The sequence below is a fragment of the Setaria italica genome, chromosome VI, assembly GCF_000263155.2.
Source record: "Setaria italica strain Yugu1 chromosome VI, Setaria_italica_v2.0, whole genome shotgun sequence".
Lineage (NCBI taxonomy): Eukaryota > Viridiplantae > Streptophyta > Magnoliopsida > Poales > Poaceae > Setaria > Setaria italica.
In genome coordinates, this window is record NC_028455.1 from 27,866,717 (window position 1) to 27,892,222 (window position 25,506).

Consider the following 25,506-nt stretch of genomic DNA (forward strand, 5'->3'; position numbering starts at 1 on the left):
ATAGCGAACAGAGGAAAGCCCGGGAGAGAAAGGAATGTGGGCGAGGAGGGAGGAGGTGCGAATATTCCACGGAGGCGGGGAGGATTCGAGAAAGAGAGCCCTCCTCCCTCCTCCGCCGCTAGCTTCCGCACGGGAGGGGAAGATCCTGTAAGAATCGGGCATCCTCCCCTCCGTCCTACTCCATTTCCCTAGCTCTATCCTCAGCTCCGCTCCCGGCCCTCGCCTCCATTCCCGCGAGACGAGGGAGGAGGGGAGCAATCGCTGCGGGAGGTGGTGAGAGGGGAGCGGGCCACGCCGGGAGGAGAGGGAGAGCGAGCGCCCCCCAATCCTGAGGCGTCGTTCAAATCGGCTCTCCCCCGGTACGTCTCTTCTGCCAATTTGCCAAATGAGCTCCTTTTCCTTACACGAAGTAGCGTAGTGGCAAGCGATAGGAAGTTATGAACAGTTGAGATTTCATTGAAATTTGTCGTGTAGTTATGCTCCGCAAGCGGGCGTGATTGTGGTGGAATTGAGCCGAGGAGCTGCCGCTTGGTTGCTTGGCCGTGGCGTTGGTGTATGCATCTCGTTTCATTGTTGCCAAGAAACGGGAAAGGCGGCTCTTGTTTCTTGTGATGCGCGGTGTTGAGCGAGCCACCGAGTTGGTGGTCGTGCTGCCTCGCGCCTCGTTTGTTTGGTGAGCGTGGGATTCGTAGCTTAGTGCTAGTTGCAGAAATACACTGCGGCAAGCAATGTGGAATTGTGAACAAACTCTTTGTCTGCAGTGTCAGGATAGCAAAGAGCTGAGCACATATCCTCGTAATCAAATCAAAGCAGCATGGATTTCATTTCTGCATAACTAGGGAAGCAGGAGCTATATGATATGTTCACGTCGAGTAGTGCTTCATATGTCTGGTGCTTACATTCTTTTTATGCCATTTGTGTGTTTATGTAGGGTTGTAGGATAAGCTTCAGACCTTCAACAATGCTTCATGCTGACATTTCTTTTTCCCAACAGGATACCACTAGTTCTGCTTAGTGGTCAAAATACAGATACAAATAGGTTAAATAAATGGGAGTCCAAGAAGATCCAAGGCCTTCTGGGGGCCTGCATGGCCTCTACGGGGTACAGTTTGCGGGTCAGTCGCTATACAGTGATGATGAAGCTGTCAAAACTAGCATTATGGATTCTTCAACTTGTGAATCGCAGGAGGGTGTTGGCTCGAGCCGGCGTTTGCTAATCCGGTAAGTTTCTTGCACCTACACAATGAACACCTTTTAGAAATTCATTAATTTGTGCTTAATGAGTTAATTTGTACTTGCAGGCGACTATGGCAGCAGAGACCCCCATGCTTGAAGCCCATCCATTGTAGCCTCTCATGTATGTGTAGTGTAACCTATCACATTGGTAGAATATAAAATTTCCTAGCTGCTCATTTGGTGACTCCATTTTGTAAGTCTTACTTTGAACCAGGTGATAAACATGTTGGCGAAACTATTGCTAATGTTGTCACCTCACTTCCTTTCATTGTTCTTGGACTGCAAACTCCAAGGCAAGCCCACGTCTGAACCACTAAAACTCATTTTTCTACCTTCTGATTTGTTTCTCAGTTGCTACAAGTATCAACTAACGGTTATGTGCCAGCTGTGCAGAAAGAACTTGAATACTGCACTTTATGCAAACTCGTTAATTGGAGTTGGAATAGCTTCTAGCTTGTACCATACTTCACGAGGAGAAATCAGAAAGTATATGAGATGGGCGGACTATACAATGATTGCCACTTCAACACTAGTAAGTGGAATATTCTCATAAGATGGTTATTGAAGCAGAATTTGTGCTACCCTTTATGCATGCCCATTCTGGAAGAACCATGAAAAGCATGTGACCTCACCTTGTTTCATTTGTCTGCTAGATAGCTGTCCTTCAGAATATAACGATATCAGTTACTATCATGTTTCAAATTGGCATGCACATGCAAGTTCCTGTGTATACTTTCGATAGTTGCATGATCTAAACCCTTCTTAAGGCTGTACTAAGACAACAATTAGGATGTTTTATCTGAAGTATTTGATGTGTTGGGCATTTTGACAAGATATCTTTCCATGCAGTGCCTATCAAGAGCTCTTCGGGATGAGAATCCGAAGTTTCTAATGGCAGCATCAACATTACTCCTACCATTTCAACCCTTGATGGTTTCAGCCATCCACACTGGGATAATGGAGGCAAGTAGTTCAAAGCTCGTGGCATCTTATTCGAAATACAATAAACTATTCTGGTTCTAAGCATGCTTACGCGTATACTATATTTGTCTGATTTATATCATGGTTTGTCACTCATGTCATATCCATCGACCATCGTTCTATCTTTCGGATCGACCAACTGTGACATCCTTTCCCCCACCTTTAGGTCTCATTTGCTAAAAGAGCATCAATAGAACCAGAGCTCAAGATGGCGCATAACCTACACAAGATGTCGTCTTTACTGGGAGGCGCCCTATTCATTGCTGATGACGTCTTCCCACAAACTTCCTACCTCCATGCTGCCTGGCATCTAGCTGCGGCACTGGGGGTCAGCACCTGCAACAAGCTTCTTGAGTGACAAATGCAGGCAAGACATGAGTACAAGACGTCCTTCAACCGTTGCTGGCGCTGCTGTTATCAAAAAGCAGTTGATAGTGATTTTATCGACCTGTCGACATTACTCCTACTGTACATTTGCATTGTTTTTAAATTGAGCCCAGACGTTGGAAACTCCTCTAGACAGAATAGCACATTAGATGATCCGGGCATCAGTTTGTGCCCGTATTTGTTGTATGGTATCATGTTTCTGTGCCAACAGATCTAGTATGGAAGTTGGTGTATATAGACCATAGAGATGCTCAAACGTTTCTATTCTGTAGAAACCAATTGAAATGCAGTATCGCGTCCGTACATTTTTTCCCCCTGGCAGGAAGAACTGTGATTGTACCGAGTCAATTTCACCTTTGGCTGAGGAAAGCATGCACTGGGCTGCCCTGATGGCTCCTTGTGTGAAAAATGTCCGGTAATGGAGGTAGAAGACGCCTCCCGTGCCACCACGTGTTTCGTTGCTAATTGTGCCGTCGACCAATCAAAGTGTGCACGGAGACAGCATATAGCAGCGAAAGACGATCGTTTGTTTGGACGAAGGATTCTCCGAAACGAATCAGCAGCAAGCTCTGGCTCGCAGGCCATGGGCCATGGCGTGATGGTGGCGGTATCAACGTCCGAGACTGCTGCCGCGGTGCGCCAGAAGCGGCGCGAGCAAGGAGCGATCTGCCATTCGCAGGCCACGGCGGCGGCATTCTTGTCCGGCGACCGTTGCACGATGGCAGCACCAGGCGCGAATATGACAGGGCACCTGTGGCACCAGCGAGTCAGCGACTATTGCTAATGTTACAATAGCAGAGGGAAGAGCTGCGTCTGTGGTTACTGATGGCGGGAACACGGGACATTTCGGACGAACGGCCGTTTGGATGAAAGCAGTGGCTACCGTACCGGAGGATTGGCCCCGCTGCTCCGATCTCGAGAGGATCACGGTGGCGGTGCACGGTGAGGCTGATCATCTCCTCCTCCGTGCCGAACTGCGCCTCGCCCCACGCGCGCTGGCCGGATCGTTCAGCCGCTTCACAGCCACCGTCGTGCCGTCGGCGAGCCGGCCGCGGTACACGTTCCCGAACCCGCCCTTCCCCAGGATGTGCCTCGCGTTGGACCCGTCCATGGCGGCCTGCAGCTCCCGCAGCCCGAACAGGCGCACGTTCCCCAGCCGCGCCACCGCCACCCCGCCGCCGCCCTCCAGGTCCCGGCCGCCGGCGCCCGTGTCCGAGGGCCGCCGCAAACTCCCAACCTCGACGACAGCGTGCGCGGTTCACCGTTCACGGCGACGGTACAGAGACACGCCTGCGGCTGCGCTGGCGTGCGCTACGCGCAAGAAACGAATCGAGCGATACGTCATTCCCAGGCCACGGCGGGAGGCGGCGGCTGCATAGATGTGGTCGGCGACCGTCGGATCGCAACGGCAGCGCCGCGGCCCGCGGTCATGACAGCCAGAGGCCAGAGCACCCGCGCGGTCGGCCGCGTCTGGACCACCGCCACCGGTAGAAAATTGAGTATTATTCTCGGTTGGTTGGTCCCAAAGATCTCCATCCGAGATAAAATTTTCGAGATGAAATAACAATTGCTTCAGCATTTTAGTACCTTCATTAGCATACCGTCATCACTCATCACCAAGGAATTGTTTGACAATAAGTCTGTTTGCTCAAGAAAACTGAAAACAAGAAATCCGAAAACTGAGAAAACGCCTGGAAGGATTGCTGACAACTAGCTGCTTCCTGGTGAACAAAGAACCGCCTACACTTTCTCAGAGCAGTGAGCATATGGAACCAACTACTTCATCTCCTGGAAGTAGTGCTCATCTGGAACCAACAATCAAAAACGCCATCAGCACACATGCATATCACGCAACAGTTGAAGTATTGAAAAGGTGAATGCATTTTTACCCACATATGTCCATCGTCGGCAGGGTGAAAGGACCACGGAAGGGGCTGTCCATCTCCAAAGCAAAAGCCGATGAAATCTTGCAATTCTGCAAATCAATCCACTTCCCCTCTTCAATTTGAAAGACCTTCATCTCTGCAATCCCTGTGCCAACGATCAGTAGTCCATTCACCTCACCAAACCCAATCAACCTTGTCCAGTAAGAATCCTCTGGTATGTCATGCCTCCCAGCTTCTTCCCATTGCCCCTCTTTGTATCGGAAAGATCGCAAAAGCTTTCTTCCTTTGATCCTCTTAACCTCAGCTTTGCACAAACACAATTCACCTTCTGTGCGCGAAATCATTAACTCGCCAGCTTTGCAATCTTCGGGCAAAGCAATGGAAACTGCAAGAGAATTCAGTTAGACAAACATATGAGGTACAGAAGGTAGCAAAATATGGTTGGGACTTTGAGTTACCGGCTGTCATAAGATGGTGATCAATTCGGACGATGGACTTGTTCCTCTTGTTCAAACTCAAGAAATATATGAAATTGCTACTGTGCACTGAGAAGGGATGTAGCTGGTGCTCCCTGATTTCAATCTCTGCATTTCTCCATGAACCCAACCTGGAACTGTAAATCCTGAGCATTGTGCTATTGTCAGACTGAGCATACATAGCTGCCAGACAAAACTGCCCCTGAGCATCCCCTGGCACCAATGCAGACGCCACATATCTCTCTTGCAAACCAATCTCACACCCAGGCACCGGAACCCAAGCAGTCCTCCTCAAGTATGGGTTCCAGACATAAAATTTCTCATCAGCTCTTTTCAACAACAGGAAACCACTTCTGCAATCTGTGATTCGCGTGCCCTGTGGCATCTCCATGAGTGAAGCACTTATGTAAGAGACTGATCGCATAACTCCTTGAACATCGGCTCTTTTCTGCATTGTCACTACACTTGGCGCCATGGAGGTCATGACTATTGCAGCAACAAAGGGTGGTCTCCGATTCTGCGCTTCTGATCCATACCTCACCACCCGAAGAATGTTACGGCAGCAACATACAGCACGACAACGATCCCTTTGGCTCATTTTGGTCAGGATTTGTAGTATCATATCATCAGGCAGGGAAAAGATGTGGGTTACCGATCGGACCTCTTCTTCGCCGCGGTCCTCTTCCGCAGAGCCCACAGCTTCATTGCTCACATTCTCTTCCACGGCCACCGAGCCCACCACAGCTTCTTCGCCGCCATCCTCTTCCGCAGCCACCGAGTCCACAGCTTCTTCGCTGCCATTCTCTTCCACGGCCACCGATCCCGCAGCTTCTCCGCCGCCATCCACTTCCGCGGCCACTGGCTCTTCCACGCCCTCCATGAGAGCTTCGTCGTGTTGTTCTTCACTCTGCACGATCTGATCGTCACCGAAGTCCTGCTCCTCTGTTCTGTCCGAGCTCGGCGAGAAGGAAGCAGAACAACCCCGCGGCGCCTCCTCGAACTTCGGCACGTGCGGACCGTCCTTCTCGTTCCGGTACCGCTCATGGAGGCGCTGGCGCTCGAGCATCCGCCCTCGGCGTGGCGTGGACGGCGGGGCGCGTGGGCCGTCCCGCTCGCCCTGGCGCCCCTCGCGCTCGGGGCTGCGGAGCGGCGGCATGGAACGTGGACCGTCACGCTCGGCCAGGCGTCCTCCGTCGCGGCTGGGCCTGCGTGGAGACTGCGGCGGCGGCATTGATCGCCGCCCCTCCCGCTCTCCACCGCGATCCTCGAATCCGGACGGCCTCGATGAGCGGGGATCATGGCGTGGTCACTCGCGCGAGCCGTCGCGCCTGGAATCCCTCCCCTCGTGCTCGCTCCTGGAGGGGAAGACCGGCGTGGGCGCGCGCGAGCCGTCGCGCCTGGTATCCCTCCCATCGCGCTCGCTCCTGGAGGGGAAGACCGGCGTGGGCGCGCGCGAGCCGTCGCGCCTGGTATCCCTCCCATCGCGCTCGCTCCTGGAGGGGGAGGCCGGCGTGGGCGCGCGCGAGCCGTCGCGCCTGGAATCCCTCCCCTCGTGCTTGCTCCTGGAGTGGGAGACCGGCGTGCGAGCGCGCGACCTCGACGGCGGGGCGCGCGGGCCGCGCCGCGGTCCCCCGTGCTTCATCTTCCTCGTCGTGGGAGAAGTCGCGGTGGGGATTTCAGGGGCGGGAGGATTTGGCGGTTTGTGGCGATGGCGGTGGTGGTGGTGGGGTGGGGTGGAGGGGAGGAGCACGGAGCACGCCGGTCTAGAGGGGCTTTGCTCTGACATGAGCTTTGTAGGGGCGGTTGAGGGGGCCGGGTCCAGAGCTTAGTCGTTTTCTTGATTGCTGTTTGCTTTTCTTTTGTTTCTAATACTACGTAATTACACAGCCGTAGTAAAATTGTTGCAGCAAATTTCTTATCATTATTTTGAAGAAATATCAGGTGGTAAATTTGTCGAGAATGTATGTGGTGCAAACCATCTACCCCGTGCAACCTTGAAAATTATGAATCAAGGTCACAAGATGCTAATCCAAGGGATAGGGTTAGTGGTGGAATTATTTCGCAGTTAAACCCTCCACCCGCCGGTCATTTTTGCGAATCCTCCCTACTCATTCGCCCGTAACCCGTCCTGCCCCATCGCGAGTAGGCTGCCGCCGCCCATGTGCCCCTGGCGCGCCGCCGGCCCGCGTGCTCCTCGGCGCCGCCCCGCCTGGCGCTCCAGAAGGTGTTGACCATCCTGCGTGCAACCTCCTACTTGTCCTCACTGTCGATGACAACCACCGCGGTGGGCCCCACGCTGCTGATGGTGCATCCCAGTGCCCTGCTTGCAGTGCCGTGGCCTTGACGACGGTCATGCCAGGTATGAGAGGCGTCCTAGTGGGCTCGACGATAGCGTCGGAGGACATAGCAGAGCCGATGAGGTTGGCGTCCCTTTGCAAGACGGCGGCGATGAGCGTGGCGACCTGGCTGGAGTTGCGGATGTGGTGTTGGATGGGGCTAGAGTTGTGGATGTGATGTTGGATGGGCACGGCCTTGGGCAGGGCAGCGCGCTCTTGCTGGTGGACGCCTCGAAGTCAGGGGTGACGAGGACGAAGTGGAGGAGTAGGATGGGTGGGGAGGCGAGCGGGACGAGATGGAAGGGGTCGTAGCTGCGGATGAGGATGAAGCCTCCGAGGATGGCGGGCACGATGTTATCGGCGTGGAAGCACGTGGGCCGGTAGAGCACCAGGGGCGCACGGGCGGCGACAACCTACTTGCGACCGTGATTTGGGGCGGCGGCAACCTACTCGCGATGGGCAGGATGGGTTGCAGGTGAATGGGCATGGGGATTTGCAAAAGTGGCCGACTGGGGTTTAACTGCGAAATACTCCTACCATTAACCCTATTCATTGGATTAGGATATTATGATTATGATTTATAGTATACAAGGTTGCACGGGTAGATGATTTGCACCGTATACATACGTTACCAAATATGAAAATTTGTCATAATCGCTTCTTGCTTCTAGCACTCCGTAGTAATTTGTAGAGTTGTAGGTAGCCATCATGTATGTGACGGCAAAACCACATCATTACACAGCTGCGGGCCCGGTCAGGAGAAAATGACCGAGTGGTCCCTGTCCTCTCCTCGCTGCCGCGCCGCCTCCCTACCGGCGTGGCGGCGCCCCCCTCCCCCCTCCGCCCGCCTCGCCTTCCTGCGCCGGCCGCTCCCATCTCTTCCCCTCCTCCCCATTTCCACATGCCGCCTCCGCGACGCCCCTGCACTCTCCTCGTCCAGTTCCCCAGGCGCCGCCGCGTCCCCGCGCCTCCACCTCGGCCCCGGCGCCGGCGGCAGCATGGAGGTAGCAACCCTCCTCCTGCCTTCCTGGCCGCGACCTCATGTGTGCTCGTATGGTCGTGTGCGTAGGCATCAGCTGCGCAGCGTGACCAACGTTGGGAGCACGGCTCCGTGACACGTCGCTGTTCCTGCAAGCAATTGAGGAGTTGTGTTTTGTCAGATTGTTTTTGCCTTCAACAAGAAATTGATTGACATAGCGTATACTGCATACTAGTGGTGACTCTAGAGTAATAGGACGACTAGATTTAAATGCTACTGATGTTTGGTGAAGATGGGGAAATCTTAGTGCTATTTTGGGGAAGATGGGAAGGAGATTGTTGGTCGACTCTGAATTCCCATCTTTGTGTAATTGGATAGCAAATTTGAAGAATGGGTTCTGTTAATTTTGTTGGGAAGATGTTTTAGACTCTAGAGCCTCTGGTTATGTAGTTTGGACAGTATTTTTATACACTCGAGCTGTTAATGACACAATCCTGTTGACACTCAAAGAGCGAAATAATTCCGAACTAAGAGTCAAATTTATATTACTCTTGCCCAATTGTCCATATAGTTTTTTTTCCCTCAGTTTCAGATAAAATCAATAAGGAATTGTGTCTGACTAGAATGTAACCCTGACCGATCAGTTAAATGTTGTTCAGATTTATTTTGTGCCTTTTACATAGTCCTTTGTTAACTTCCTGTTCTAGCAATCACTCCTATTCCAGGCTGTGCATTGTGCTCTATTCAAAAGAGCCGGAACCCTTTGTTTTTCTGGTAAACCGGTTTAATGGTTTATCTTCGTATGCATATTAGATACAGACTGCCAGGGTAGAAAAAGTTTCTGATGGCGGCAACGGATTGTTAGAATGTGAAAATTTTTTCTCATAAGGGAAGAAGAAGATGATGTATCATCCAGGAGAAATTCAATGGCATGTTTTCTTGAACTAGCAAAATGTTAGGTTGCTCAGAGAACCTTAATATGTTGTTTCTGGCATCTGGAAGAAATGCTCACTGACCAGATTGACTAGCATATTTGTTGATAGCTAATACTGAGTTACTGACAATCAACATTTGAATATTGTAACTAGAAAAGTGTTCTAAACTAACACCAAGCACCTACAGAGCTTCTGATCCGGTGCTATATGCAGTAGTTAGGTCATTGCTGAGGAGTTACTTGCCATTGTGCTTGTGCTTCATTTGGCTGTATGCTTTCCTATTTCCTCTGGCCTAACTTCAGTGTGCCTGTTTGTTCCAGGCAGTGTTGCTTTTGCTCTTACATTCTGGCCACCGGTGCCATTGGAAGCTTCTTCAGTGAGGTTTGGGTCATACATGGGACACCAGCAATTGGTGGCTCTGGTTCCCACAGTCGCTGATGATGTCACAGAAAATTTAATGCATTTGGTCAGCGTGATGGTGTTATAAGAAGCGGGATGTCAGTATTAGTGTGAGGGCTGCATCAGCGACAGGGTGCCTCTGCTATTCCTGGCTGGAAGCGGTATGCATCATCAGGACAACTACACAAGGCTGGGGACTCTGTGGTTGGCACTGGTCCTTGATGATGCGGCTGATGCTAATTTTTTTCAGTCTTCTGTTCTGTTTCTGGATGCAGTTTTGATTGCTCCATGTATGTTCTGCCTATTACATGTTTAATTATGTGGTTCTTCATCTTTCTCTGGTTGAATTCAAGCAAGGAGATGGCTGTGGATGCTCCAAGTCAAGTGGATATGCAGTTATGCACCCCTATGTTGTATGGCATGGCATGACAGGTTCTTTTCTCATTGCCACGGACTTGCTAGCAGTTCTAGAATTCAGGATGCACCCTTTGAACAGTGAAATTGCTAAGCTTGCTTTAACTATTTGTGATCATTTATATGTAGTTCTCACATTACCATGCAAATTTTGTGTTTCCCAGTTTTAGTTGCACATGGTGAAACACCAGTTTTTAATTTCTCCGCGACAAGACCCTGATAATGATATTTATTTTAGCCAATTTATTAATGAAAGGCTGTAATCCCCACAGAAGTGCTTTGCTGCCACTGGAATTATTGACTATCCGATCATTCTAACAATCACTGGGTTTGTGAGGATCAGAGAGATCCGGACAAGAAAATCGAAAGGAAAACAAGAACCAGAGCAAGAACAGAAGGGGAAAAACGGCAGTTCAAAGCAAAAACAGCAGCAACGATTGACTGATAGGCATATTTAGATACAAGTTCCAGCCATGGAGGTGGCGCTAGCTACTGCTACTGCTACTCTAGAGGTAAATCTAGGGTTCTACTTCTTCGATAATGCCCTACATACCACGTCCTCCCCAGCTAAGTAGCCGGTGCAAGGTAAAAGTAAAAGCATGTTTACTGTAGGCATTTACTATTACATATCCGAAAAGGAGGTTGAAACGCAGAGGGGCAAGTGAATCAACGACGGCCGTTGGATGACTGACGGACGGCATCGGCGAAGTCGCTGAACTGTTTTGAAGAGTGCTGACTTGCCCTGTTAGATAACTGACGAACTGAAATGGGGATTGCTATGGTTCCTGACAATACCCCCCTCCTTAGCATCCTTGTCCTCAAGGATGGAAGGATGGAAATACCTTCTGGATGAATGAAGCATCCTCCCAAATTGCTTCAGACTCAGGCATATTCATCCGATGTATTAGCTACTGAACCACCGGTTCATTATTCCTCGGAATCATTCTCCTCTAGAGGATAGGCACTGGAGCCATTTTGATAGTACCTTTATCATCAATCAATGGTAGTTCAGGGCTTGGAATTGCTTGTGGACCTGGATGTTTCTTTAACTGGCTGACATGAAAGACATTGTGCAGTTGACATCCATCTGGAACTTAGAGTTTATAGGCTGCTTTTCCAATTCTGTCAAGGACTCTGAAAGGACCATAGAACTTGGAATGGAGCTTGAGAGATCTGTGTGTACTGAGAGATGTGTGTCTGTATGGCTGGATTTTGAGGTACACCATGTCTCCAATATTGAACTCTCTATCAGATCTGTGTTTATCAGCTTGGTGTTTGATTCTAGCTTGAGCCTTCTGTAAATTGTCCTTGATAACTTGTTGAGCTACTTGTTCGTTTCTTAATTGTTCTTGCACTGTGAGATCAGGATAGTTAGGTATTACTACCTCAGCTACCATAGGAGGTTGGAATCCATACAGTGCTTGAAATGGGGTCTAAACATGTTTAGGGAGGTGTGATAGGATGTGTTGCACCACCATTCTGCTAAAGAAAGCCAGTGATGCCACTTTTAGGACTTGCAAAACACATGCACTTAATAATTCTCTAAACATTGGTTGACTCTCTCAATTTGACCATCATTTTGTGGGTGGTCGGCTGATGTCAAGTGGAGTTGAACAACCATTGATTTGAATAGATCTATCAGTGAGGATGACTTTAGGAAGACCATGGAGTTTGAACACTTGATCAAGGAATCGCTGTGCTACATCTTGAGCAGTGTATGGGTGTGCTAGGGAAATGAAAGGAGCATATTTTGACAGTCTGTCAACTACCACTAGTATCACATCCTTGTTTTGTGATTTTGGTAATCTCTCAACAAAATCCATTGAAATATGAGTCCATGCCATATTTGGTATTGGCAATGGTTGCAAAAGCCCAGGATAGGGTATATTCTCAAACTTGTTTTCTGGCATACAACACATTTTGACAAACTCAGTGATTTGTTGTTTCATTTTTGGCCAGTGAAAATTCAGTTTCATTCTCTGATAAGTAGATCTTTCACCAGAGTGGCCTCCCAAAGCTGAATTGTGGAAGCTTTGTAACAGTTGCTGTTTCAGATTACCGCTGTCTCTAATGAATAGTTTTCCTTTGATTCTTAGTAACCCATTGGACATTGTAAAATGTTGATCAGCTTGTGGGTCAATGCTCAATTTGGTTTTAAGGTCTGAGCACTTGCAATCTTGGTCATAACTCTGAATAACTTGCTCCATCCAGATGGGAATAGCTGTGGATAATGCCAACAACTCAGTGGAGTGGGTAGCTCTTAATAAAGCATTAGCTACTTTGTTGCTTTTTCCTTGTTTGTATTCCACTGTATAATTGAATCTCAACAACTTGATCAATAATTTGTGTTGAGCTCCTTCTACAAGTCTTTGCTCATGGATGTATTTCAGACTCTGCTGGTCTGTTCTGATGATGAGAGCAGTACTAGCAAAATAATGCTTCCACTTTTTGATTGCCTCAAGAATGGCCATAGCTTCCTTTTCATATGTAGAAGCTGCTGTTGCTTTAGGACCTAGTGTTTTGCTGAGAAAAGCAATGGGTTTTCCTTTCTACATTAACACAGCTTCAATGCCATTACAACTAGCATCTGCCTCCAAGATAAAAGCCTGACTGAAATCTGGGAGTGCTAAAACTGGAGGGTGGGACATCACTTCTTTTAGTTTCTGGAAGGCTTGCTCCTGGTCACTTGTCCAGGTGAAAGAGTCTTTCCTTAGTGCATTAAACAAGGGTTTGCAGATAATTCCATATCCTTGGATGAATTTTCTATAATAACCTGCCAATCCCAGGAATGCTCTTAGCTGTGTGACATCTGTTGGTGAGGACCATTGTTGAATGATGCTTATTTTTGAAGGATAAGTAGCTACTCCTTGGTTGCTGATTACATGACCCAAGTACTCAATTTTGTGTTGAGCAAATGTACATGTACTTAGTTTAGCATATAGCTTATTCTGCCTCAACACTTCCAGCACAGCCGTGAGGTTTTTGACATGGCCATCCATTGTTGGGCTGTAAATCAATATATCATCGAAGAAAATCAGAGCAAATTTTCTGAGAAATTCTGCTAAAAATTGTGTTCATTAAAGACTAAAATGTTGCAAGAGCATTAGCCAATCCAAATGGCAGCACCACATACTCAAAGTGACCCAAATTTGTAGTAAAAGATGTCTTGCCAATATCTGACTCTTTCGTTATGATTTGATCTTGACAGTATTTGAGTTGGCAATATCTGAGGTCTATTTTGGAGAATACTGTGGCTCCAAATAATTCATCTAACAGATCTTCTATAATCAGTTAGGATACTTGATCTTGACAGTATTTGAGTTGAGCTGCCTGTAGTCAACAGACATCCTCCAAGTGTCGTCCTTTTTCTTCACCAATATCATAGGAGAGGAGTATGGACTAATACTTGGCCTAATAATATGAGTGTTTAGCATGTGCTGATCCTCCATTGCATTTTTCTGGTGAAAAGGCAACCTATATGGCCTTTGATTCATTGGTTTTGACTCATCCAACAATGTGATAGCATGATCAACTGATCTTTGGGGTGGAAGGTTCTCTGGCTCCTAAAATATATCATCATATTCTTTTAGAAGTGCAGTCACTTCAGGATTGCTATGCAGCTGTTGTACTGTTGTGTCTTGTTTGTGTCCATTATTTAACACCATGACAGCTCCAATAGCTTTTTTTCTTCTTCAGGAGTTTGCATAGCTTCTTTGTACTAATGAGCACATTCCTGTCTAGTAATGTTTCACCAGAGAATGTGATTATGTCTTTGCCTTCCTTGGTGATTGAAAAGTCTCTTGTTCTCACATTGAGGTCAACTAGGCTGTGGGTATATATCCAATCTGCTCCCAAGATAATATCATGCCCTTGAACATCCAACAATCTGAAGTCAGAAACAAAAGAATGACCCTGAATACTGTAAGGATTGCCTACACATGCAGTTTTACTCAACATTTTTTCCCATTTGCAGTAGCTACTTGCATACTTGACACAGTTGAAATAGGAGTATTGGTCTTGATTGCAAATTTTGCACTGATGAAAGAGGTATCATTGCCACTGTAAAATAATGCAGTATCCCAATGCTTCCCTATCTGCACTTTTAGTGTGAATGTGTTGGTGGGATGAGCTGTGCCAGCCAAGGCATGAATTGATAGTTGCATTACTGGAATTTGTGGAGCATCAAATTTTTCTCCTTCTTCTGCCACAATAGAATCTTCAATGACAGCTATTTCTTCCTTGCCTTCATCCTTCTCCATGACAATAACTTAGTAGATTTGTTTGCCTACAAACTTTGGCATGTCCTGGGACCCATGCTTCCCCGCATTTAAAACATTTGCCTGCTGCCCTTAATTCTACAATATTGTTAGCTTCGTTAGTTTCAGGAGCTTTTGTGTCCTTCTACCAAGGTCTCTGTTGTTTATTAGTAGGATTAAAAACTGTAAATTTTCTTGGTATGGGGTTAGCTTGCTCCAAACGTTTGGCTAACCAAAAAGCTTTAGTTAATATTGTTGGTTTGTGGCATTGCAAGTGGTGTTGAATTTGCTCTCTCAGCCTTGAAATAAAACTGTAGGTGAAATATTCATCTTGTAGAGATGGATTATTCCGTTTTACTAAGCCCATTAATTCCTCAAACTTGGCTATATATTCTGTGATAGTTCCTGTTTGTTTCAATGTGTGGAATTGGCCTATTGCTTTATAGGTTGAGACTTCATTGAATCTGTCTCCAAGCATCCTGCAAAATTTATGCCATGGAACTGCTGAAGGGGTACAACCACTGCTTCTCCACCAAAATTCTGCCTTGCCACAATATCCATCACATCAATTTGTACTCTTTCTTCATTTGGTACTCCCACCAACTCAAAATACTTTTCAAACTTCCTGATCCACCCATCAGGATTTGTGCCATCAAATTCTCGAAAAGATAATTTTGGACCTCTAGCAATAGATCTCTGTTGAAATTGCAACTGTTGGGCAAATTGATTTTGCCTGCTTCTGGTAAAGATACTTTGGTGGGTCTAGTTTCTTGATGATGTACAGTTTGATTAGCTTGTTGTTTGGCCAAGAATGCTTCATATTGTAACTAATCTTGCTTTGGATCATAGTTCTCATTGGACTAAATGAAAAATTCCTACGATTCTTTTTCAGTTCAAGGCAGTTAGCAATAACAATGTTACTATTTTCTCCTTGTTGATCAACTGTTGACCAAACATCTCCTTCAGATTTGTGGAATTGAGTTCTACCCACTGGTGGAGGTGTATAAAACTGATGTTGGACTCTTATCCCACTACTACCCATGTGAACAGACTTGTTGGTCATATGAATTGGTATAGAACTCGATTGAATAGTGAGGGATATGGGTACCCCATGGGTCCCTACCGACCAAGATACTGGCTGGACCTGACAAGTGGGCCTGCCCAACCAGGGTGTGTGGGCCAAGGACATGAAGATACTTGGAGTACACGCCAAGGAGGCCGAGCGATTCAAACCAGCCCGGATATTACGGGATACGTATTGTGACCAGGGCGTGCGGGCCAAGGACATGAAGATACTTGGAATACACGCCAAGGAGGCTGAGCGATTCAAACCAGCCCAGATATTACGGGATACGTATTGTAATCCGACTCAGATCACCTTTCATGTAACAACCGAGTAGATTAGATTTGAACCGACTTGTAACCCTAGGTCATCAGCCTATATAAGGTGGCCAAGGGTGTCCCCCGAGGGAGATCCTACATCAACTCTCGAGCAATACAAGCACCAGCATACAGGACGTAGGGTATTACTCGTTGGAGGCCCGAACCTATCTAAAACCTTCGTGTCCCTCGTGTTCTCACAATCATTTTTGAGTTCTTGGTTTCACAATCCCCTCCACATACAAATCAACCACTTGGGTAACCCCCTGGTGGACTGCGGGGCTTATAAATCCGACAGTTAGCGCGCCAGGTAGGGGTGATTGTGAGATCCTCCCAAGCAAGCTCGATGGCATCTCGTCCTGGTGTTGTCTTCCCCGAGAGCATAAAGGACTTCATCGCCAACCCGATCCAGCTCTACTTCGGGAGCATGCCGGTGGACTATTCCACTGTCGTCTCCACCGATTTGGCTCCCACCGGCAGCTCTGCATCCGTCGGAGGATCATCATGCCGCTTGCCCAGCAGGTCAACGATCTCTCTCTCTTTGAGAGTATTCTGCACACCATTGTAGCAACCCGCTCACCCACGCCCTCCGACCTGATCGCGGGGCTAGATCGCATCAACAACACAACTGTTGAGTGCATAGATCTATCTGAGGTGGTGCTATGCTCAACAAGGCCGGCGCAAGGTCCTTCCCTCGCCCTCTTTGGTCTAAGGAACTCGGCCGCTATGTTCTCCATGAAACTCGCAGAGTCCCTTCAGATCCAATCTGGAGGCCCATCCACACCCACTCAGTTTTCGGACTGTGGTGAGTTACAGGTCCCCCGCATCATCCTGACTCCGAATCCCTATGGAAGCAACGATGAGAGCAACTTTTCCATGCCAGATCGCAAATTCTTCGTACTCTCTACCGACGAGCCACCCAGGGATGGCGAAACCTCTTCTTAGGAAGTAGGTCGCAACTCTAGGAACTAGGACCGCATAGTACGGCGCCAATAGGAGCAAGCCAATGCTCAGCAACAACCTGCTACTAACGCGGAGGCTGCAGGCGATCAGTGCCGACCACCGCGTGATGATGGTGACAACGTCGACCAGGACAGTGCTCGGGGCAAGCGCAGACGCCCTATGCAATATACAAGCCGACCTCAAGTAGGTCGGCCACAACATCTTCACCACACCCCAGGCCAACCTGGGAGCTATTTTCACTGACTTGAAAAATCTTCCAGACTCGGAGCAACTGCAGCAGATCCAAGCACGTCTCCACATCACCAACACCCAGATCGAGGAGCGGGCCCACAACCAGTCCGCACACTCCCGGTCCACTGCTACCCGCACTCCCGGGGCTAATCCGAGCACAGCAGATCTGGCCACCACCAAGGCGACAACCGCGCAGGAGGTCGGATGGAGTCAATCCGTGGAGAAGAGGTATAGTAGCCCGCCAACCTACCCGCCAACGATGACCGACAATGTGACAACCACGACAACCGCCGTCACGGCAGGAGAGGCGATGACGAGGACCGCGGCCGGCCAGGTCGGCAACATGATCTTCGTGAAGAGTTGCGCGACCACCGTGACCTCCACCCCGACCTCAACAACCACCACAACGAGCGTGAAGAGGCCGAGCTCCACCGCCGCGCTGAGTACGACCGCAACTACAACACTCCTGTACTCAACCGCGATGCGGAACGTGAGGACCACCACTGCCAGGAAGATGAGATGTGCCGTTGTGCCGACTACGACCACATGTACGGTGCCCCTGAAGACGGCTACGCACCACCTAGGCACGACAACGGCAGACACCCCAGGGCTCCACCCGTTACATAGAACCTTGAGGACAACGACGACATGTAGTGAATGGTTTCGCCGCCTTTACTCCACGCCTCAGGGCTGTTGACTGGCCGGCATCATTCAAGCCAGCCATCAACAAAAAGTACAATGGTCGCTCCGACCCCACCATCTGTCTCAAGACGTACAACACCACGGTTAAAGCCGCCAACGACACCTACGACTAGGTGGCCACCTACTTCCCGGTCAAAATATGGGCCGCGCCCCGCTCCTGTGGCTGGAAAACCTCTCGTCGGGCAGTATCGACAGCTGGGGTCAGCTCGCTAGGGCTGTCACCCAGAATTACCAGGCTACCTGCAGCGACCTGGTAACAAGGAGAATCTTGGGCACGTCCCCTAGTAGAGGAATGAAACTCCATAGGATTACGCCAACTGCTTCGTCGAGAACCGGAACAAGCTGGCCGGTGTCGAGGGCCACGACATCATCTGGTACTTTCGCTCTGGCCTGATGAACCACCCAATGTTCTGTATGTTGTATGAGGCTGCCCCCAAGATGGTCAGGCAGATGATGGAGGTTGACAACACCCATGCAAACATAGAGGAGGCAGCGACACTACAGTTCCAGGGCGGCAAGCATCGGCAGAGCGATGACTATGACCAGCCGACCCATGATGAACACCAAGCACGACCGGAGTCCTGACTTCGAAAAAAGGCCCCTGAGGTCCTCACTGCTGAAGGTGACCCCGCCAGGCCAACCACCTTCCTTCAGGAAGAGTTTGATGACACCCTCAATGCTCCGTGCCCCTTCCACAAGGACGCACATCATAATCTTCGGGACTGCATAGTCCTTAAGAAAGAGCTTGGCACCTTAGTGGAATACAAGCGACCCCACGACAACGACTCCCGCAAGGATGACAACCGTCGTGACTACCGCCGTCGCGATGACCGCAACGATAGCGATGACTGTTGCCGCGATGACCGCGACCATCGCCATGACGATCGCAATGATGACCGCCCCGATGACCACGACAACCGCCGACGCGACGATTAGCACTAAGAGGAGCTCCACGACCAGCCAAACCCAGACGCCCACCGGTACGGCGCCGACTAGAACGGGAAGTTCCCACGACCAAACCGTCAAGTCAACATCATTGTGGGCGGCCACAAGGCTTTCTACAGCAACCGCAAGCAGAAGCTACACCAGCGAGAGATGCACGTTGTCTCCATACGGCCAGTCCAGTATCTACGCTGGTCAGAGCAATCCATAACCTTCTCTAGGGAAGATCATTGGGTCCACATTCCAGATCCCGGGTCCTACCCATTGGTGGTCTGCCCGACCATAGATCGGGACCTACTCCCCAAGGCATTGATCGACGGTGGTAGCGGCCTGAACATCATCTTTACCGAGACCTTGAAGCACATGGACTTCAACTTCGAGCGGCTCTAGTCCTGTAAAGAACCCTTCTACGGCATCACCCCTGACAAAGGATCCTATTCGATTGGCCGAGTTGTTTTGTCGGTCACCTTTGGCACGCCTGCCAACTACCGCACGGAGTACTGCACATTTGAGGTGGCCAACTTCAAGACTTCCTACCATGCCATCTTTGGCAGGCTCATGATGGTGAAGTTTATGACGATCCCGCATCACACCTACCTCATCCTTAAGATGCCAGCTCCAAACGGTGTCCGCTCCATCTACGGTGACATCGAGACTTCATACAAGGGTGACACGGAGGTGGTGTAGCTTGTTGAAGCCCTGGAGTACTCAGCCAAGGCCACTGCCATGGTTGTTGAGGCCTAGAAGGTGGACAAGGACCAGCTCACGATCCCAAAGATGGAGCCGACACCCACGATGCTGCAGCCCGACCCCAAGGTCAAGAAGATCTGCCTTAGCCTAGAAGACTCGACCAAGATGGCCCTCATAGGGTCCGACCTGTACGAGAAATAGGAACTCACGCTCACTAGTTTCCTCTGGGAAAACTCAGACATATTCGCATGGAAGCCATCCGATATACCCGGTGTCCCACGGAAGCTTGCTGAGCACTCCTTGGACTTGAGCAAGACAACAAGACTGGTCAAGCAAAAGCTTCGCCGCTTCCCACTTAATAAGCTCCTTGCTGTCGGATTCATCCATGAATTTAAACATCCTGACTGGTTAGCAAATCCAGTTCTTGCAAAAAAGAAAACTTGTGAATGGAAAATGTGTATCGATCATACTGACCTCAACAAGAACTACCCTAAGGACCCCCTTCCCTCTTCCTCGCATCAACCAGGTCGTTGACTATACGGTTGGGAGCACCCTGCTATGTTTCCTGAACTGCTACTCGGGCTATCACCAGATTACCCCGAATCCCGCCGACCAAGACAAGATGGCATTCATAACACACTTTGGCATATACTTCTACAACACCATGACCTTTGGGCTAACAAACACCGACGCCACCTACCAGAAGGCAATCCAGGGTTGCCTCGCGTCACAGCTACATTGGACGTTGATGCCTACATTGACGATGTGGTTGTCAAGACCAAGGATGAGGAAAGCTTCATAGCAAACCTCGAGGAGACCTTCAACAACCTCCAGGCCTACCGCTGGAAACTCAACCCGGGCAAGTGTGTCTTTGGTGTCCCGTCTGGAATGCTCCTAGGCTTCATGGTCAGCTAGCGCAGCATTGAATCCAATCCTGTCAAGGTAGATGCAATAAGGAACATGTCAAATCTAGCGAACAAGAAAGATGTCATGAAGCTCACTGGCATGATGGCGGCCCTTAGCTGCTTCATCAGCAAACTTGGAAAAAAGGGTCTGTCCTTCTTCAAGCTGCTCAAAAAGGCAGACAAGTTCGAGTAGGATGACGAGGCTAGCAAGGCACTCGAAGAGCTCAAAGCTTTCTTCACCACTGCCCCTATCATGACGGCCCCGACCGACCAATAAACGCTAGACCTCTACATCTCTACAACGATGCATGTTGTCAGCATCATGCTAGTTGTGGAACGCGAAGAGCCCGGCCATGCCCAAATGGTGCAGCAACCAGTGTACTATGTTATCGAGGTCCTCAGCGACTTCAAGATCCGCTACACACAAGTTCAAAAATTGCTCTACATAGTTCTGATCTCATCAAGAAAGCTGCGTCACTACTTCCAGATGCAGAAGATCTGGGTGGTATCCTCGTACCCCATCGGCGAAATCCTCCAGAAAGGGATGTCAACGGCCGTGTTTGTCAAGTGGTCTGTGGAGCTCGGTGAGTTCAACCTCGATTTCTGCCCACGTCATGCGATCAAGTCGCAGATCTTGGTTGAGTGGACAGAGATACAGAAGCCGCCCTCCCTAGGGAGGCCAGAGCACTGGACTATGTACTTTGATGGCACCCTCTGTCGGGCATGCATCCCAGGCCCACGGGTAGGCCCTGTGCAGCCCACCAAGGGGCGTACTCGGACGTAATCAAGACTCGGGGGCTACACAATAAAGCGTATCCTACTCGGACTCCCGAAGACTAGTTAGGTATACATATGGAAACTACTTTGTCTACACCGAGTAGAACTCCGTAACCATATCGACTAGGATTCTAGCTTGTAACCCTGCTCCCTCGATTATATAAGGGCGGGTAGGGACCCCCTCAAGAACAACTCTTTCAACTCACCCGAGTTCAATACAATCAACACACAGGATGTAGGGTATTACGTGATCTAGCGGCCTGAACCTGTCTAAATCGTGTTCCTTACGTCACCATTGACTCCTTGATTCTCGACGGCACTTACTGCACAAAAGACCACCTGGATACCCCTTAGGCGGGTTGCCGGTCTAAAACACCGACAGCTGGCGCGCCAGGTAGGGGCAGTCGCCGAGTTTCTCCGCACGAGTTCAATGGCACCTGTCATTATCATGCCTGTTTTCACCTTTGAGGCAAGCGCAACCTTCATTTTTGGATCTTGGCTCTGCATCACCGATGGCGCTGGATCGTTTCAGCGTCAGATCATCAGCATCCAAGAGAAAAAAACCTCTCGACGAAAGCTTCCCTTAGCCAAGAACGGGAGATTTCGTCAAGAAAAGCCAAATTTTCAAAGTCAGCGACAACGAGTTCGACTACGCTTCGAACTCGACTTCGGTTTGGATTAGTCAACACAAGTCGGAGCCCCAGTCACTTCACAAGTCGATTTCGACTCCAAAACAATTCCCATACGGATTCCGCAATACTGCCGAAGTCTACCAAGGTCTCCTTACTCGAACCCAACTCGAACACGGGGAAGAAAAGGACTCCGACTCCGACTCAAACTACGTCCAAGAAATTCCATTATCAGGGCCAGCCCAAGGTTTGGTAGTCACTTCAATGCCGCAGGGCAGGTTCGTTCACTGGCCAGGGATGAGGCCATATCTCCTTACCCGCGACTATGAGTCACGACTTATAGCTCACATAGACAACCTCCCGTACCAAGAAGGCGTCCTGCTCACTTCAAGTCATGAGGAGAGCACTACAGAAATCGCAACATCAAGCTCTGGAAGCTACTACCCAGACAGAGAAATCTTTGTCATCACTCAAAACAATAATGTGGGCACTAGTCAATAGAGAACCCCTCGACAGATAGCACAGCTCGACAACGTTTCAGAGGATGAGTCATCGGCTAATGCTCCGCAAGACGAAACTTCCGATCAAAGAAATCAAAGAAGGATACGAAACATTACTCGGGCTAAACGTCGACAATCGCTAGCCACAAATATTCCCATCACAAACCTTGAAAGGGCATTTGATGCAGTACAAGCTCAAGAGCACAACACTCCACTTGCAACAATTGCCTCAATCAACCTCATATCAACTCTCATACCTCAGATTAGAGACAACGAAATAACAGCTCAACTTGTGCAGAGAGGCAATGGACTAATTGCACAACTCGCAGAACAAGCATACAAACTACTCGATAGAGAATCACCAATCCCATCTGTCCCCCGCAACTCCGCTCATCAAGAGGGCAGTAGGGGTGCTGCAGTCAACAACGACCTTCAGAAAACTCAAAGAAACAATGAGGCAATCAACCAACCAAGGAAACTTAGCCAAGGACAGAGCAAACACGAAGCTCCAGTACGACATAAGGACGTTAGAGAAGCCAGCTGCACCAATTCCGCAAAAAGTCCACGCCATATCAAGAAAAATCACGAAGTATCAAATTTCAGCGATCTACGAGAAATAATCAATAGTTGCCGTGAACGAGAAGTTGACAACTACAACTACTTTCCCGCCTTCACAACACGGGTAATGAGGACAAGACTACCCGAGAAATTTAAGCTAACAGGAATCACCAAGTATGATGACAAGCAAGACCCAATCCAATGGCTCCGGTGCTACTCCTTGGCAGTCCAAGCAGCTGGAGGCAATAATGACACCAAAGTCATCCATTTTCCCATATGCATGGAACCCGCATCCTTAACATGGCTTGAATCACTCAAGCCCAGAACAATTGACTCATGGGAGGATTTGACAAAGGCTTTCACCAACAACTACGCAGGCTCCATGACCAGACCAGGCAACAAAATCGACCTAGGCCAAGTAAAACAAAAAGAAGGCGAAACACTGAGCGACTACCTACGGCGATTCTTCGAGAAGAAGGCCACTATAGTCGACATTTCAGAAACAGACATCATCGAGTGCTTCCAAAATGGTCTCTATGATCATAGAGCATACCAGAACTTTGGAAGACAACGACCAGTCACCGTCAAAGACCTCAAAATCATGCTGCAACAATGGGTAGATGAAGAAGATAAAGAACGTGAGCGATTCGGCTCCCATCGCAACCGCAGGCGTGACAATAACAGACACGAACAGGACAACAATCGACACAACGATACTCGAAACAACTACTCGAGTAACCAAAATCGCAAACGCAAACCTGACAACACGGTTGCTTCCATGACCAACTCAGGAAAGAAAGGATCCCGCAAACACGATGACGGACCAAGCTTCACTGAACTACTCAAAAAACAGTGCCCATGGCACCCACACAGCAAACACTCAGCAATAGACTGTTACAACATGCGCCGAGTAATGCAAGATCTACCCGCACCACCACCTCCCGAAGAGTACAACCAGAAAAAGGATAAGGGCAAAAACAAAGTCCATAAAGATGAAGAAGGAGAAGGAGACTTTCAGGCCGCCTCCAAAATAGTCAATGTCATTTTTGGCGAAATCCTAGGTATCGCATCGAAGCAATCAAGTAAATTGGTACTCAGGGAAATCATGGCCATCGAACCAAAAGACCCAACACCACTAAAATGGTCTGAGGTACCCATAACTTTTAGCAGAAGGGACCAATGGACAAACTTCTCAGAACCAGGCTGATTTCCCCTGATACTAGACCCTGTTGTTGCAGGATCAAGACTAACAAAAGTACTCATCGATGGCGGAAGCGGACTCAACTTCATTTTCGCTAAAACTCTAAGATAGATGTGTCTTGACATCACGGACATGCTCACTCTAACAGACTCCCTCTTTTATGGGATCGTACCAGGAAACGCAGTGATACCCTACCAGTAACTTTCGGCACTAAGGAACATTATCGAATCGAGTACATCAGATTCGAAGTCGCTAACTTCGAGACCTCTTACCATGCCATACTCGGCAGACCAGCTCTGGTTAAATTCATGGCCATACCACACTACGTCTACTTGGTACTCAAGATGCCAGGACCAAAGGGTGAATTGACATTACAAGGAGACCTATGGCGATCCTATGAATGCGACACCGAAGCCATGGAGATTGCAGCAACTTCTCAAGGACCCAGCCCCATGCAACAAGTTTTTTCAGCTTCAAAGAAGCTTCGTCCAACAGAACTTGAAATCCCAGAAAACAAGTCGGGGCCAGCAAAAGTGAAGCCAACAAGTGAGAAAGACTTCAAAACAGTTGATCTCCAGACCGGCGACCCTTCTAAGACAGCTCTGATTGGGACAGGGCTAGATCCTAAATAGAAAACCGCACTCATCAGTTTCCTTCGGGCTAACCACAATATCTTCGCCTGGAAGCCAGCTGACATGCCTGGTGTGCCCAAGGAACTGATCGAGCATTCCCTAAATGTTGATCCTAAAGCTACCCCAAAACGACAGCGCCTCCGGAGGTTCGTCCAAGACAGACGAGAAGCAATCAAAAAAGAGTTAGCCAAACTACTCGTAGCAGGGTTCATCAAAGAAGTCTTTCACGCAGATTGGCTAGCCAACCCTGTACTCGTTCGCAAGAAGAACAATGAATGGAGAATGTGCATTGATTACACAGATCTCAACAAACACTGTCCAAAGGACCCTTTTGGACTACCCAGGATCGACCAGGTAGTCGACTCTACCGCCGGGTGTGATTTACTATGCTTTCTCGACTGCTACTCAGGCTACCACCAGATAAGACTCAAAGAAGAAGATCAAGCTAAAACAGCCTTCATCACTCCATTTGGGCCTTTTTGCTACAAAACAATGTCATTTGGACTAAAAAATGCTGGCGCGACTTACCAGCGCGCTATACAGATGTGTTTCAAGAAACAATTACATCGCAACATAGAAGCTTAGGTGGACGATGTAGTCGTCAAAATAAGAAACCAGGAGGACCTCATCATCGACTTGGAGGAAACATTCTCAAGCTTACGAGCTTTCCGCTAAAAACTTAACACTACCAAATGCATTTTTGGTGTACCTTCCGGCAAATTACTCGGGTTCATCATTAGCCATTGCGGCATTGAAGCCAACCCGGAGAAAATATCTGCCATCACAAATATGCAAGCACCAGCTAGCATCAAGGATGTACAGAAACTTACGGGCTGCATGGCAGCCCTTAATCGATTCATCTCGAGACTTGGAGAACGAGGACTACCCTTCTTCAAGCTTCTCAAACGACAGGACAAATTTAAATGGACAGAAGAGGCAGACAAAGCTTTGGCACAACTCAAAGACTTTCTGTCAAAACCACCAATTCTCACCGCTCCATCCCCTAATGAGGACTTGCTCCTATACATAGCAGCTACTACTCATGTCATCAGCACCGCAGTAGCAGTCGAATGGTCTGAAATAGGCCACATTTATAAAGTCCAAAGACCCG

At 48.9% G+C, this 25,506-nt stretch overlaps 2 protein-coding genes, 1 long non-coding RNA gene and 1 pseudogene across 4 annotated transcripts; 2 read left to right on the forward strand and 2 right to left on the reverse strand.

The window, feature by feature from the left end:
- Positions 1-62: 62 nt before the first annotated feature.
- Positions 63-2,925, forward strand: LOC101766971. Its single transcript, XM_004973450.2, has 7 exons — positions 63-359; positions 995-1,221; positions 1,302-1,357; positions 1,451-1,529; positions 1,630-1,768; positions 2,086-2,199; positions 2,384-2,925. The coding sequence occupies exons 2-7, from the start codon at positions 1,049-1,051 to the stop codon at positions 2,573-2,575; spliced, it is 753 nt and encodes a 250-aa protein (XP_004973507.1). The 5' UTR covers positions 63-359; positions 995-1,048; the 3' UTR covers positions 2,576-2,925.
- Positions 2,926-4,151: 1,226 nt separating this feature from the next.
- Positions 4,152-6,662, reverse strand: LOC101776134. 2 transcript variants are annotated; one of them, XM_004974670.2, is made up of 3 exons: positions 4,949-6,662; positions 4,498-4,875; positions 4,152-4,409 (listed from the first exon to the last, which is right to left on the reverse strand). In XM_004974670.2, exons 1-3 carry the CDS (start codon positions 6,195-6,197, stop codon positions 4,381-4,383), a joined length of 1,656 nt encoding a protein of 551 aa, XP_004974727.2. In that variant the 5' UTR covers positions 6,198-6,662; the 3' UTR covers positions 4,152-4,380. The 2 variants fall into 2 exon arrangements, with proteins under 2 accessions (XP_004974727.2, XP_022683213.1); XM_022827478.1 differs by having other exon boundaries at positions 4,494-4,875.
- Positions 6,663-7,051: 389 nt separating this feature from the next.
- LOC105914596 lies at positions 7,052-7,842 on the reverse strand (annotated as a pseudogene).
- A 152-nt stretch (positions 7,843-7,994) lies between these two features.
- On the forward strand, positions 7,995-10,178 carry LOC111257581. The gene is made up of 2 exons (XR_002678096.1): positions 7,995-8,306; positions 9,537-10,178. It is a non-coding gene; the product is annotated as an uncharacterized LOC111257581 (long non-coding RNA).
- The last annotated feature ends 15,328 nt before the right edge of the window (positions 10,179-25,506 follow it).